General features: G+C 38.4%; 1 protein-coding gene across 2 annotated transcripts in view; it reads right to left on the reverse strand.

Annotated features, from left to right (window-relative positions):
- Window positions 1-4850, reverse strand: part of LOC306844751 (zinc finger E-box-binding homeobox 2-like) — a 78383-nt gene extending 73533 nt beyond the window's left edge. The window contains exons 1-2 of one of the 2 annotated variants that reach the window (XM_079377131.1): window positions 4678-4850; window positions 3369-3517 (exon numbers count right to left, since the gene is read on the reverse strand). In XM_079377131.1, the coding sequence (XP_079233257.1) occupies window positions 3369-3441 (73 nt within the window). In that variant the 5' untranslated portion in view covers window positions 3442-3517; window positions 4678-4850. The remainder of the gene's footprint in view (window positions 1-3368; window positions 3518-4677) is intronic. The other variant, XM_079377132.1, reaches the window with a different exon arrangement.
- Window positions 4851-17232: the final 12382 nt, after the last annotated feature.

Raw genomic sequence — 17232 nt, forward strand, 5'->3', positions numbered from 1 at the left:
GCTCTGGGTCTGACTCCCCCCACCCTCCGATAGGCCAAAATATCTTCAGAGACGAGATCGCAGAAGAAACACAACGATAAAATACAACTGGGAGCAGTGCAAAGTGAAATCGTGAATTTGTCACCTCAAGGAACTGAAAGGACCTTAAAAATGACATTCAAAGGCATATCTTAATGTAGTCGCATTAAATAATCACTCTGACACGAATGAAACCCGTGCATTTAGAATCAGTGGAATTTTCCCATTTTCTTGTGGAGTCCTGTTGAAAGGATTTATAATGTGTTAAACGGAGTGGAGACAGATCATGTTGGTGGAAGACGGCATTATCAAATTAGATAAAATATTCAATAAACAAACACAAGGGGCGGAGCATGTATATGTTTGTGATTGACAGGCACTTCAGCTGTGCAGGCGCATTTCACATCAGCAGGTTACATTTTTAAGGAAAAATAAAATAAAAAAAATGATGAGCTAAGAAAACTGGCTTAACATGTTTTTATTTAAGGTTATTATTTATTAAGGATTAATATATGAAATTACAAAAGTAGATTATTTCTATTTGAAAGTTTGTTCATTCTGAATTGATGAAATATTGTCATCTCCTTTAAAAACGGCACTTTAAATGTGACAATTATTCCTTGATGTGTTGTATGCTTCCCGGGAGATACTTCCACGCATCCATGCGCCGAAGACGTTTGAATCGAAGCGATCAAGTCAGTGCTAAAATAATCTTGCAAAAAAAATAAAATACTGAAATGATAGAGACAGACTAATGCACCACAACCAACTCTGCCCTGAAAATAAAAATGATGGTGGTGGTTTTTACCCGGACAACTCTTCAATATATATTCAACATATAAAGAGAATAGATAATATAATCAAGTACAAATCACACACACGAGAGTGCAAAAATGAGCTCAGAAATGCCGTGTGAACTAGCAGGAGATCAGAGAACGCCAGAGATGAGGAGCACCACCATCCTCCTCTTCCTCTAAAACTCTCTCAGCTCCTCGCAGTGCAACCTAAACTCTGAGAAACTCAGGAGTTTCTCTCCGTGCAGGGGAACCAAAGGTGCATGCTCACGCTCGGTTCACCTTACGCACATGTAAATGACACGTATTAGAGCTGACAATCAGCTGTGAGCGGCCCCGCTCCTCCCAAACACAGGAGGCAGAGGAGGGGCCTTGCGGCGAGGGAGCCGCGCAGCATAATGGGGGCGCAGAACAGTTTAGACTGGGCGGAATCTGCCATTGTTGGGGATGAAAGAGCCCGAGCGAAAGAATCACCCCCTCCTAATTCAGCGACGACGGCTCAGCTGCCATAATCAAACACAGAGGCTTCTCCTCGCGCCACGCAGGAGCTTTTCCAAACCTGAAATGATGTAATCAATCTGGCTGAATGCACCACGAGGAGCACGTCTTTGTGCTGCAGGAAACCTGTGAAAATATGCATCTTAGGACACCCCACGGCCGTCAACTGCTCGGGAGGAAAAGAGCTCTTCCTGTAATTTCAGAGCAGTGAATTTGTGAAAGACTTCCCGTGCATGCAAGCACGACAAACAGAAAAGACTTCCCGCGTGACCCCTGACATCTGATCTGCTCCTCTCGCACACTACAGATATTTTGTAAAAATAGTGCATGCGAAATAAATGGTCCCAAGCAGCTCTGACTGACTGCACTGAACATTCACAGACAGCACAAGCGTCGCAGCTGGACTGAAGTTTAACACAGGAGAAAGAGCCGGAGACAGCAGCGTTCTCTTCCAGCAGACAAACTCTAACTCTTCACACGTCAGATTCTCTCTACGCTTTGGGTTTTAGCTCATCAGAGAGCTGAAGCAAGATGTTTGCAATTAATCTGACTGATTTAAAAGTTTCCTTTCCCACAGAAAATACAGCATTTTTAAACATTGTGCAAAACTGAATTAGAAAAATAAAACACTACACTTGCTGGATTTGATTATCTTTATATAAGATGCATGTATCTACATGGAGCATGCAAAAAAAAAAGTATGGCTATATTAATTTTTTGAAGCATTTACGTATGCTAAATGTCTTACAGTGCACACCTGAGTTCACCTGAACACAATGAATCCAGCAAGTGTGTGAAAACATACACATTTCACCCTTCATATTTCTCTGAGCTCAAATCTGCAGTCTTCCAGCATCACTGAATATTTCATCTGTGTCCTCATTTTAAAACGACTGTCACTTCATATCAAGATGCATTTTTTTTATCACTGGTGCATTTTTATTTCTACCTAAACAATTAATTTAGCATTACCATGCACACTTATAAGCGTTCACGAGCTCCACAAATAATAAACTCAAAACTGGACATTGCATTTGAATATTTCAGTACAGTTATTTTTATGCAAATCACTCACACGTAGTATTAAAAACACAAACGCATATGCATGACTGTAAGACAGTATTTCATTAGATTTTATGAAATGCATTATTAGTCATACGCAAAAGTTTCTATTCAAAAAGTGGGAGGACAGAATTACGCTTTTTAAACTTTAGTGCTTGAAGACGCTCGTGAGGGTGAAAAGACTCTCGTACTCGTATTGATTTTTAGCGGATCGATATGAAACATTTCATAAAGGAAAGAGGAAGATGGAACTGAACTGATCGCAGCGTTTAATCCTCGTGAAGAAGAAGAATTAAAAACTCAAACGTGCAGCGCGGCACCCGAACCAACAAACCCAACAATCACTCACAATTTAAAATGCAACCTAATCTATCGGCTGGTGTGTTTAGTTTATATATAAAACACTATAGTGTTTATGCATGTGTAAAACGCCAAAACAGCTATCCTCAAAAATACAACGCACTGATCTAAAACATCCCTGAAAGCAGCACAAGTTTATAAAATCAACTCATCTGTGCTTCACAATCAGCATGCGTGATGCATTAATGCAAAACCATGTTTACCAGGCACTTGTGTGACATTGACTGCGACTAACGGAGCTCCACACAAAAACACAACGAGCACGAGCACCTCTAATTCATGCATCTGAGAATGAATGAATATAATGCACTGGGACTGTCCAATCGGTGTCTCTGGACGGTCAGCAGCTTCTTAAACAAACGCAAGTGTAAAGAATCCACAGGCATCGAACGTGTTCAGAGCGCGTTTAAGAATTACGCACAAACTTTCATTTCCAAACTTGCGCGAAAATACAGAGAGAAAAAGCTCCGCTACATGGCCTTTATTTACATCACGCCTGTTCATTCCGTTTTCTACTTGTGCTCTTTAAAGCGTACTCCCTTCTGGACTCTGATCTGCCCGGTCTCTTCTCTCTGCGTCCCGCGTAACGCGTCCGATTACGCACCGCACCAGGACACTTTCCCAAGCTGCTCTTACCGTTTTTCCTCCGCGGGTTGGCTTGTTTTCGCCTCTTACACCGGGGGCCATCCGCCATGATCAGCTCCCGCATTGATAAACGTGGATCAGATGGCAGTTTGCATGGACTCAGACCCGAGCAAACACAGCAGCAGGGTGGACCGCTCCCTCTGGCAGCCCATCAGCCCGACCACACGAACAGAAAGACACAGAAAAACACCGGCACATGAGTGAATGAGACTGATGAGAGCCTCTCAGATCATTCGCTGTCCATGCATCTGAACCCCGGAGACTGGAAGACGCGTGCATTATGACTTATGGACATCTAAATAAGCAGTTTAACGGTGCATGTGTGTCCTCTGATTTACACGCACAATGCGAAATAACAGCTAGTCTCAAAGGTCAGAGGCTGGATTTATATTTGACATGTTTCGTGTCTATAAAGCCTTTAACTGCTGATTGTTATTATTTGTCTAATGCATTTATTGGGGAGCTTCCAATTAGCTAGAGCAGGGAGATTTTCTGTAGTTTGTTTTAAGGTATAATCGTGAAATAATAAAATGAGTACACATTGTTTAACGCATTAGGTATTATGAACATTAACATTTAAATCTTATATTATCTGGAATAAACCCCACGTGTATCAGATATATATTGTTTTGTTTTTTCTCCCCCTTGACTTTCTGAGTGTTTGAGCTCTTCAAGTAATAGTGAGGACGAAAACTTTGAAAAATGTGGATCATTATAATATCTCTCTGTGATGATAATGACTGCATGCTTGAATAAATACGCAGTTAGGTAATTCAATTGCGAGTAAAATAAAACGCATACAGATATCATAATCATGAATGAATCAAATATTTAAAAACTACATAAACACTTTTACTTTGCATTTGTATTTACTTAACATAAACTATATATTTTTGTGACTGCATGTTAAAATTGTATTTGTTTAAAAAAAAAGCTCAATAAAATCGATGCGTTTACAGCTGAATTTGTAGCGATGTGGCATGATTTTCTCTATCACTGATCTCGCGCATTGCAACATTACAGAAAGAAAAAAATATATATATAGTTTGCATTTAAAAAATGGTTAGTGGAAGCAACGCCAAGCGCTGGTTTCCTTTCTAGAATAAAACGTCAGTTTCTAATAAGTTGGTCCGCTCGCTCAGCGCACCTGCACAGGTGAACGCAAAGGTAAGAGGAAAAAACGCACACCTTTGTGTTTGACTTAAACTGAGAGCATCCCGAATCCAGCAGCATGAGAGCGGCTTTATTTCGCATTAGGGCTATTTTAAAGATGACGTGAAGGTAAAAGAGTGTGCCTTACCTTGTGGTCTCGGCTGCAGGAGTGTGTGTTGTGTGTGTTATAGTGTCTGGGTCCAGAATAAAGCCTGAGAAACAGAGGCGCGTTATTCCTGACTGATCCTCTCACACACTCCAGGACTCAAACCTGCGCTCGGACTGACGCGCTCACACGCCTCGAATGACACTGTTTTCCTCCTTTCTTTTCGAGAGAGAGAGAAACACACGCCACCTATCAGCACAGGGAGGGATAATAGAGCCAAACGTGTGTGTTTTATGAGCGCGCGCGCGCGCAAACACACACACACATAGAGCATCAGGCACCTTTATAGCGAAGACACGAATAACGTTTGAAGAAAGTTCAGGCGCGGTTACGCTCCCTCTCTTCACGATTGTAGGAGAAATAAAGGAGGGTGCAATCAAAAAGATGAATCTGAGGAGGAGAAGCGCTGAATTTGAGGAGGAAAAGTGTTCTGTCAGAGGAGACGCAGGAAGCGCGCGCTCTCCTGTGACAGGTGAGTCTGCAGGTGCACAGGTAAGAACGCTGATTTCAGGCTTTTTTAAAACCTAAGGCACTCAATGCAACGCAATGGGGTTTTTAGTGCATTTAGTGCATATGTTATTTATTCATAATTCTCAGCCCAAAATGAAAGAATGAACTGCATTCTCGATGAGATTTCAGAGGGATTCCGACACATTTAAGGGCGTGAATGAGCTCTCTCTGCATTCTTTCACCGTTATTGTTATTTGTCTTCTACTGTGTTTTACGCTTTAGTGCTGAAGTCTTCAGAGGGCGACAGCGCTTTATGTGAATAGACTTTCTGTTCTTTCAGTATTTGTGAGGATAATGAAGACGTCAATCTACTGGCATCTGCACTGATTGATGCTTTTGTTCAGCATCAGACTCCTGCGATCTATAATCAGTCAGGTATGTATTTATGCGTTTATAAATACCAAATACCAAATTATTAAGAAATAATAATAATAATAATTATTATACATTATATTATAATATGACTTTTTTATTATTTGAATTGTTTAAATTGTGAGGGTGTGCACTTGGTTTGTCCATCACCCGGAGCTGCTGTATCCCTGTAGGGTGAGTGACACAGATCAATCAGACAATAATTAATCAATCATTCAGTCTGTGATTTATACCTGATTTGATGTCCACTGATATAACAAGGTTGATTCAATTATATAAAATAATATTTTTGACTAAAAACAAAATCAGCTTATTTGTACGCTATCACATAAAACATGCTTTCCTGACAATTCTATTCTAAATCTATCTATCCATCCATCCATCTATCCTTTCTGCACACATGTTGTCTTTTGTGTCTGTTTCTATGCAAGTATTTTACACATTGTTAAATATTGTGTGAGACAGGCAAACACTCTGGGTTCATGAATGTTCATTTAATGGAGGAGACAGACGCCCCCTCTCTGCGCTCGCTCCCGTTACAACCTCTCCTTCATTTCTGACCCGTCACACATTCAGCTCAGAAACATTGTGCTACTTAAGGATTTTTCGGCGGCTTTTCTCTGAACGATCATTGCCAGTGGTGCATTATAAACTTACAATTGTAATGTACTTCAAATTGTAAATGAAACATGTATCATTGAAGCAAATCCCTGTAAAATGAGGAGCAATAAGGATATGAGAAAAGTGAATATGACATTATACATTTAAAAAAATGCATAAACATATCTAAAATGAACTGCATCAGTTTTAATTTTAAAATACAAGTTAAATGTGTTTGAAAAAATGCAGTGCACTGTAAAATTTTCTTTACAAAAAATTAATTATTGAAGTGTTTCACAAGAAAATGCTATTTCAATCTTTCTACTTAGATATTTCACATGTAATTCAATGCATTATTTGCCATTTCTTTGAAATAATTTATAAGCAATTTCTGAGTGAAAAATTGTTTCTACATCAATCTTTTTTTTTCATCAGTATACATGTCATCTTCCTGCATGAACTGCTGGGGTCCCTGTCCTGTGTTGCTAGTTGATTTTGGTAGTCATTATAAAGCGCACTGCACCGCACACAACAGTGCCAGAGTTACAGGCGTGTATTTCATTAGCATAATTATCACATCTTCATGTGTATGTGTACATTGCCAGCCAAAAAGCCTGCCTGACTGTTCACAGATCCACCTCTGTGCAAATACTGCATGCATGCACATGCATTACATGCGGTAGTGATTTCTCATCTGTACTTATTAATTATGCATTTACCCAACAAACCTGTTCCATTCACAGACGCATGTTAATGTGAATGACAGCTGTACAGGGTGAGCGTATCTCACACGCACAGACAAAAGAAAGGAAAAAGAGAGCCATGGCAGATTGATGGACAATTATAGTGCAGAGTTAGCAGAGAGAGTGATTTCAAAGTCTCTCAAACATATGAAATGAGTTGTTGTGCTGTAGCCGCAGGCTCCTGCGCTCACACGGCTTCGGTCTACTGTATATAACAGCATGCTGGGATACTGACTGCGCAGCTACAGATGCCGTATGCATCAAATAGCTATTGATTTTCACATGTAGCACTTGTTCTATGCAGAGGAAGGACTCTGAACACCAATGATCTGATTATTAGCCGGCTCTCTTCATTTGCACACATCAAACGAGAGACGCTCGGCGAGGAGAGAGATGATTCCGAGCGTCTCTCGGTAAAGAGGTCAGGTCTCCTGTGAGGTAAAAGTAGCAGTGCGACGACATTTTTATTTTTTTACTTTATTTGATGCTCTGGCTTTCTGAGACGGAGAAGGAAATGGAAAACATTCACGATTAATTCTGACATTAACAGAGTTCACAGAGCGAGAGAGAGGAAGGTAAAGGTCCGTTAAAATAGGAAACTCTGCCTACAGAAACATGGCTTATTGTTTCTGTGGAATTAATAATTGACGGTTGTTAAATTAATAATTTATCACGATCTGGAATAATTGTTGTATCTCTAATCTCGGCGCACATTTGCATATGAATCTTGTAAAAATCTGCTGCTATGTGCCCTATAAACTTCGCAGGGGTGTGAAATTTAATTTATCCTATGAAATACAACGTGACTTTCTCCTGCAGGATTTGGCCCTCTTGTGGAAGTGCGCCGGGCCGCTGGATAAAGACGTGTTTGTGTACGTGTGTGAGTGATTATTCACATTTTCCTCTTTCTATTTTAAAATCTGCTGTGAGGAAAAACATATGGCTTTACATTAAATAAGACAAATGATTCACTATCAAATGCAATGTCAAATGTCATAAAATGTGATAAGAAAACAATATAAAAGTGCATTATAAAACAGATCCTTCCACTCCTGGATGCTGATTGGTCAATTACTCAAAAAATACACAATATAACAACATGAAACCTATTGGATGCCATTTCATATATTTGCATAAATACTGAATAAATTTGAATCTGAGTAAATATTTGTGTCCTTACTATTTTATTAAGTACTATCAGTTATAAATGCAATAAAGTGTTGAACTGTGAATATATATATATATATATTCACAATCTCAGGTGTCTGTCTGGTCTGTCTTTCTCTTCAGTCACTTTCAGACAGACAGCATCGCTTCAACACACAGATCCTCCACAGCGCTCAGATCTCAGCGAGACGCAAAATGAGCAAATCAACAAATATTTATATTCAAACGTGTGATGCAAATAAACCCAGTCATCACCGTGACAACGAACATCTCTCTCTCTCTCTCTCCCTCTCTCTGTCTCTCCCTCTCTCTCTCTCTATCTCTCCCTCTCTCTCTCTCTTAAACAGGCAGGAGAGTTGATTGTGTTTGATCCGGGCTTGTGTTGAAGTAAAAGAGCATCTTATACAATTGACGGCTACAATTAGCTGCCGATCAGAGCGGCGGAGGACAACACTTACACTCACATTTACATGTCAGTTTGTTGAATAAAAAAAAGCCGCAGGATTTTCCTTTTCTGTGTTTGCTGTATAATTTGTGGAGATTTGAGAAAGAGGAGGAACGCAGAGATGCTCATTAACATGTGAAAAGAGGCAATCAGGGGCCACTGCTGAGACTATTGTCCACACTCATCCACAGCAAGAGAGAGAGAGAGAGAGAGAGAGAGAGAGAGAGAGAGAGAGAGAGAGTATTATAGGGTAGAGATGAGCTGTTATCGGATGCTCTATTGAATTGTACCTATGACTCTGTCTTTCACACACACACACACACACACACACACACACAGACACACACACACACACGTTTCCTCTTTGCAGGGCAAACATTTGTATCATTGCATGTCGCTGCTATACCTGAGAAATTCAATAAATGGGCATCCTGAGAAGATCACACCTGTCTCTATGAAAGCACATTCAGAAATCAAGCTTCTTCAATAGTTCTTAAGGTTCAGCAAAAGATCCTCTTCTGATCAAGAGTCATTCTGTCTGTTTAGGGTTCTTGAACTGCAGCTAAACAGATCTTTGGGAGGAAAAAAGATACTGATTACAAACTGTTGTTGTTGTTGTTAATTGAAGTAAAGCTTAAAATAAAACATAAATATTAACATAAATATATTTATTTTATCAGTTTATCCTCTAGCGTTTGCTGAAAGTGAGTGAAGAAGTGGAGAGCGGCAGAAGTTAATACTCTTATTTCACACCTCTATTGTGGGAATATCTGTGTGTATTCACACATGATTATTAAAGAGGAAACACACAGAAAAAGGAACCATCAGTCAGCGGCTGTCATACTGAGCAGCATGTGAAAGTGTGTTTACTGCTCAGTGGAGTTCAACTAAACCCTCGAGCTAGTTTAACCTCTCTCTCTCTCTCTCTCATTGGCCAGAATGTCACAGTGTGTTTGGATTTGAGCCATCTGAACCACTTTTGAATGATCCTTGCTGTTTCCGTTTAGCATTTACAGTAAAATAAATTAAGATTTGTAAATAAAATAAAATAAAAATAACTTTTTTTTGACATATAAAAACAGCATGATTTTTAGCAAGTATGTAATTATGACAAATGTTCTTAGTTGGATTTTGTCCTTAAGGTGTTTGATTTAGTTATGCTGTAATTTACACAATTCACATGTGAGAGACAGACAGACAGAGGGTTGTGTGAGGTTTGGTGGTGAATGAGGGACAGATACAGTCAGAGAGACAGACGGACAGGAGTGAGTGAGAACAGATGCAGGACGATCAGCCCAGATCCCTAAAAACATGTCACAGTTTTCATTGGTCAGAGCTGAACGTCACATGACTCTCCCCCTGCCGGCCTCACCCTCCTCAGGCTCTGAGTGCTGATTTATTCATTATTCTGCAGAGCTGAGACGTGATAGGCTGCATTCGTGCTACTGTACATCTGAAGTTCAAATCAAACTGGACTTTTTTTTTACAGTAGAAATGTGCAACTTTATTTGAAAAACAGACTAGTTGCTGGATTGTATGAACAAGTGAATAATCAGATTTAAGGAAACACTCAATAAATAGTTTTTATTTTAATATGCCATCTTAAAATTGGCAGGAAATTATAAGTTGTATACTTTCTCATTTTTATTTATTTTTATCTCAAATTTGAAATAAAATGTATAATTAAAATAACTGGATTCTACTCTTATATCTGGTGATGCATGTAGAATTCTCCAATCATTTAGCGCACTTAAACTCCGCCCCCTTCTCTTACAATCCACCCATTCAGCTCCGCCTCCATTGTGAGTGCCACGCCCACATCTCAACAACCAATCAACAACTGATGAACAGAAACTAGTCCTGCATTAGATTTGTTTCCTTTTCAATAATCAATTATACTCCAATGTATGTCACAATATGGAGAAGAAAAAGAAAAAAAACATTGCAAATTTAAAAATACAACATTCATGGTGGGACATTCATAACATCTGTCTGGATTCTTCTGGCTGTAATTCCAAGTAATTAATTAATTAATTCAAACTCTTTTGCTCTTTTGTTGGTTTTGATTGCTTCCATTGTCCTCATTTGTATAAAAGCATCTGCTAAAGGACTAAATGTAAATGTAAAATTATTATAGGTTCGTTAGTTTATGATTTCCAAGAACATTCTCAGATATTCAAAATGTTTCTGTTGGTCATCCAGGAAAGATGTATTTGTTCAAGAGAACGTTTATTTTAGGTTTTGAGAATGTTACCCTAACATTCACAAAATGTTCTTATTTGGATCCATGTGAGAACGTTAAAGGAAACGTTCTGTGTTTGCTGGGACGAGGTTCAGGAAACAAATTTCCCAAGAGAAAACTGTTTAATGCACAACACACTGACAGCATGATCATTTAAGATAATAATAGAAATGCGAACTAACATCTGAATAATGTAGTCAGTTGTTGGTTGACTAGTCAGTTAGTCATCAGCAGTTTCTCATTTACAGTAACTTTTGTACGTTTACGACTACTGAAGAGAGAGAGATCCGGATGTTCAGTGTGAAGAGAACAGGAAAAACCAATGTAATGTTGAAACATGAACTTCAGCACCTGTTGAGCTCAGTGTGTGTGTGTGTGTGTGTGTGTGTGTGTGTGTGTGAGAGAGAGAGAGATTGTTTATACCTATGAACCTGTTCCTTTCTGTCATGCAAAATTTTGCCAAGCGAGGCAGGTGGTTTAATGCTTTACATCCTGTGTGAGACACACACACACACACACACACACACACACACACACACACACACGGTCTTTATCTCTCTCACAGAAAGCAGGTTTGTATTTCAGGTGAAGCGAGAGGAGGACGTCTCATTATCTCCTCATGCTCCTCTAAACACACACACACACTGACTCCAGCTCTCCATGCTAAAGAGATCAGAGTCTCAGTTCACTGGTTAAAACAAACCTGTAGGTGATTCATCAGAACCAACCCTTATACTGTCTCACCGCAACCTTTGACCCCTACGATTAGCCTGCCAGAGGGGCACGGTTTAATAAACAGTACTCTCGCCCTCGGCTGTCAGATTCAACTAAAGTCGACATTATTAAAGATCCGTGCGCTCGTGAGTAACACACCTTAAGTAACGCGCATTAGAGCCGCGTCTGTGGAAAGATCACATTTAACGGACATGAAACCCGATCCAGCAGAGACTGTGATTGGCCATTACGCCGATGTCACATGGTGTCTTTAACATCACTCTAATATACCGATTTACTGCTCAAGAAACATTTCTGATTATCATCAAAGTTGAAAACAGTTGTGCTGCATAATATTTTTGTGGAAATCGTGATACATTTTATTTTTCAGGATTCACAGATGAACATAAAAGTTTAAAAGAACAGCATTTATTTGAAATAGAAATCTACTGTAACATTATAAATGTATTTAAAGTCACTTTCAATCAATTTAATGTGTCCTTGATGAATAAAAGTACTGCTTTCTTAAAAAAAAAATCTTACTGACCCCAATAATTATACGATTATAGTATTTATATATAATATTTATTTTTTTAGTTTCCTGCAGAAAGCACAGACTTGCTACAGTATTAAAATGATACACAGTTAATCCCTGATTTAGTGATTTAGTGAAGGTTAACTAGTCTGTGTGCTTAATAAGGTTGTGAACGGCCTGTGGGGGAAGAAGACGTTTGTCACCAGTGCTGCAGACGGCCCAGCGCTTCTTCTGCTCCACGAGGGGATCCGAGCGCTCAGCTTTGTGTGAGTTAGTGTTTGGCCGTCGAGGACACCAGCTGTAGGTCACAGATAAACTCAGTACCTTCAAACTCCAGCAAAGAAATCAACTTCACTCCCAAAACACAGCACAGAGCACCGAGGACGAGGACAGCACGCTCTTCATACTCAAACTTTTACTTTCTATCACACACACACACACACTTCCCTCTCTGCTGTCCTTGTATCTGCACTGTCACAGACGGACACACACAACCATTTATTGAAACTTACAGGTCATAACAGCGATGCCTTTTTTGTCAGCTTTTCTGAAGTGATTTTCCCATTTATTGTCTCCAAAGGCATTTTAAGACACATCCATCTCAGCTTCCCTTTGTATTTTCACTGTTAATATTTTTAACAGAGCCAGCGTTATTTTTAGTATCAGTTACTGATTTTTAAATATTTAAAATATATAGTTTTTATTCATTTTTATTTCAGTTTTAGCTATTTTAGTATAGCAACTAAATTAAACATTATGAAAATGAGAAACAATGCTTTGACAACTAGTTGAAATAATGTGTGTGTGTGTATATATATATATATTTCAAGTATTTATTTTTTATTTTATATTTTGATTATGGTTTTAACTTTAGTAATAATAATACAAATCTAAGTTGTAAATAAAACAATTTTAATTAAATGTATTATTTGCCTTTTTATTATTATTTTTAAGGGTATTATAACACTGAACAGAAATATGGTTTAATTTAAGAGAGTTTATAAAAGTTTTGTGGCTTATAACATATGGACAATCATCTGCATTTCCATGAGCATTGTAAAAAAAAAATAATAATTCAGCATTCAGCCGCACGTCCTTCCCTAAAGAATAACAGTGTGACTTATACCACTAAAATATGCCTGGATTTGTTCACAGCGGGATGGTTTTCTGGACAGGAGCCGCTCACACTAAACATCTCCCCAGCGGAGCCCTAAAGAGTGTGTGATAGAAGAGTGGAAAAGTGTGTAAATGTGTGTGTTTGTCGGTGGTCCCAGTTAGCCGTGTGTTTGGCTGCTGTGACCTCCTGCCTCATAAAATATAATGTCTCACATCACCTCTGAATTACTGCCAGCTGAAACCTCAGCAGGAGCAGACGGCGGCGTTCAGAAAGGCCTGTGCTTATTTTAGGCATGAGGGCAGAGAACCCCGTTTGGACTCGTGTCTAATTAGAAACATCAGTGCAGAACATTTACAGACGCCAGTAAAGAGAAATCACTCCTGAACGCATATATCACCTGCCCTCCTGCGGTAAAACAACTCTGCAAGCTGAGCTGATTCAAAGGAGTCAAATGGGGAGGAATCAAATCTGTTGAGTGGACGATGTAAACATACAGTAACTTTCAGAGTTCAAATCTTCTTCTACAGTCCATGAAGAGCATTTATTGAATCTAAACTGCAGAAACAACTTCCAGATGACTTTTATAACTTCAAAAGTAAACTTTTCTGATGTCAAACAGATGAACATCAACAGTTAAATGTCAATCATGTCTATAAAGACGAATGGCGGCATTTATTTGGTCATAAATACAGTAAAAATTTGAAATATTATTGCAATTTCAAAAAGCTGTTTTCTATGTGAATATCTGTTAAACTGTAATTTATTTCTGTGATCTGCAGCTGTATTTCCAGCATCATTACTCCAGTCTTCAGTGTCACATGATCTTCAGAAATCATTCTAATATACGGATTTACTGATCAACAAACATTTCTGATTATCATCAAAGTTGAAAGTAGTTGTGCTGTACAATATTTTTTGTGGAAGCCGTGATTATTTTTCAGGATTCACAGATGAACAGAAAGTTCAAAAGAACAGCATTTATTTGAAACCGAAATCTTCTGTAACATTATACATGTCTTTAATGTCACTTTCAATCAATTTAATGTGTCTTTGATGAATAAAAAGTATTTAAAAAACAAATTTTTGAATGTGAGTGTAACAATTTGAAACACACCCAGTTATCCAGAAAGCAATATACATCCACTACAGGAAGCTGAGAAGCGACCTTCTGACCTTTGAGTGTTTCTAGACATAAACTGACCCTAGAACTGGAGGTTGGTCAGGTTTTCCACAATGTGAACATCCACTAAGATTCATATCAGGTTTAAACTAGCTCTTTCCAGCACTACAGGTGCAGACGGATCCGCGCACATCCAGAATAAACCCTCGTCACACAGAAGGATCACAGCAAATCTGTGTGTGTGGCAAGTTCAGTCAGAATAAAACGCTCACCTTCTTCTCCACCTAGAAACGTGTCTTTTAAGTGATTGCATAATGTCAGAGGAGGGATTTTATAAATATCTACAGAGCATCGGTGTCGAGCGCTGTGAAAGCGTGCCAGAGTTAAGAGGCTCTCGTGTTCCTGCACTCCGAGCGTCTTTGAAATGCAGATTACGAGTCTATCAACTGTCACCTGTGCGGAGCGCCGAGAGAAGCAGGTTAGATCGCTATCCTCGCTCCGACAAATTACTCCTGATGTCTGTATTGTTCTGTAACGCCAGTTTGATCTCTTTATCCCAGCTCTGAATCAGACGTTTGAGGTAAGAATTTTCAACTTCACCTCAAAAAAGAATCAATTTCCAGGAGAAAACATCAATCCAACACAGTCTCGGCGATTCAGTTTTTACCCAAATACGATTACATAAGAGCGCTCGCATTTCCTCGCCAGCATGAGGAGAAACACAGTTATTCTCTCTGTTCTCTGAGATTAACACTGTTTTAGCAGAATCGTCCCCGTTAGCATCTCCTGTATTATTCAATGCATCGTTTCATGTGCGTTCGTGGAGTTCTGCTATTAAATATTACCCGGTTAGTAAAGATTGAGCAGTGAATAAAACATTAAAAGTCACAGAAATCAGAGCTGTTGCAGATCAGTGTTGGGAAAGTTACTTTTAAAAGTAATGCATTACAATACTGCATTACTCCCTAAAAAAAAGTTACTTATTGTGTTACTTTTTATGGAAAGCAATGTGTAATGTTGCTGTCGAGTTACTTTTTTAACTCATCTGGGCTGGGCTTGCTTGTTTGTAATATTAAAAAATAGTTATATTTGGCAAATGTAGAAGCTCTTTCACACCAAATGTGAAATGAGTAAAGGGCGCAGCTGAAGAATAGAAGAAAGCTCAAGCTAGGAGTTTTCTCTTAAAACCTATTCACAAAGATGCTGAGACAAACTTTTACTAAGGAACAGAGAGAAGTCTTAAGCTAAGAGTAAGGGTGGGGTTGACCTCATTGCTATGGATCATGTCAGCATGCTTACTACATGCTTACTACATGCAGTGATGGGCTGATAGGAGAGGGAAGGGGTCTCTGTCAGAGATTTATTCATAGAAATATTGTAGAGCATGAAATGATGTTGCCATATCCAAATAAAGATTTTAACATGCAGGCTAAAGTGTCACTAATTAAACAAATATATGTTCAGCTAATTGTCAGTCTCTTACATGTAGGATTCTTGCAGCGGATGCATATAAACCGCCTTTTAATTAACACAGAATAGAATAATCGTGGCTGATAGTAAGACATTGTAAAAGAAAAACAAACTTCTTACTTCTTGCCCAACTGGTTAATGAAAAGGATATAATCAAAGGAAAATTTGGAGTTGGGATAACCTCCAAAACTTAAAGGTGATACCTTTATCGTCAAAAGTTTCTAAAATGTTTATATTCTGAGGCAGATTGCCGGCAACAGCCATTTTAGGATAGTTGTGAGTTGGTCTTAGTGACTTAGGAGTCCTCTTCACTATTCCTAACGTTTCACAGTTTTAGGACCTAGTGTTAGCGCTAAAACGTTTTGTCAAATACTCTTGGAGCAAAAATCTAGGAGTCCTAAATTTAGGACTGACACGCCCACTATTTTTAAGATTTTCTCTTAAATCGGCGAGTTAGGAGCTACTTTTGGGTAACACTTTATTTTGATAGTCCACTTTAGACATTCTACTAACAGTAAGTAACTCTGCAACTACATGCCAACTAGCAGTCATTACAGTATTAGTAGACCGTCTGCTTCGACCGTCGTCTAACACTTTATTTTGATGGGTCCACAACATACAACATACTGACTATTAGAAACTTTGCAAGTATATGTCAACTTACTCTACTAACCCTAAACCTACCCTACTGAGAGTTAGAAGACATGTAGCTGCAAATTAATGAGAATTAGTTGACATGTAGCTGACATGTGTTTACAAAGTTACTTATAGTTAGTAGAATATCTAAAGTGGACTATCGAAATAAAGTGTAACCCTACTTTTAGCCTTAAGATGTTTTGTGAATACGGCCCTGAAGTCATTAGTAGTCTATGGTTGAATTGGATCATCGCAGGTCAGCAGCAAAGACATCGGTTAATAAACTGGGATTAAATAGATATTTGTGTTATTTAACATTCATTTTTTGCAGGTTTGCATCATATTCTGAGTTTGCTTTTTTTTATTAATTATGAGAAATAGTGAATGTGTTTCTGTGCAGGTGAGATGAGTAAATACATGTTGATATTTAGTCTAGAACTACAGTAAGATCATGTTGATATTTAGTCTAGAACTACAGTAAGATCATGTAGATATTTAGTCTAGAACTACAGTAAGATCATGTTTATATTTAGTCTAGAACTACAGTAAGATCATGTTGATATTTAGTCTAGAACTACAGTAAGTCTAGAACTACAGTAAGATCATGTAGATATTTAGTCTAGAACTACAGTAAGATCATGTTAATATTTAGTCTAGAACTACAGTAAGATCATGTTGATATTTAGTCTAGAACTACAGTAAGATCATGTTGATATTTAGTCTAGAACTACAGTAAGATCATGTTGATATTTAGTCTAGAACTACAGTAAGATCATGTAGATATTTAGTCTAGAACTACAGTAAGATCATGTTGATATTTAGTCTAGAACTACAGTAAGATCATGTAGATATTTAGTCTAGAACTA

This window comes from Barbus barbus, assembly GCF_936440315.1.
Source record: "Barbus barbus genome assembly, chromosome: 25".
In the NCBI taxonomy this organism is placed as follows: domain Eukaryota; kingdom Metazoa; phylum Chordata; class Actinopteri; order Cypriniformes; family Cyprinidae; genus Barbus; species Barbus barbus.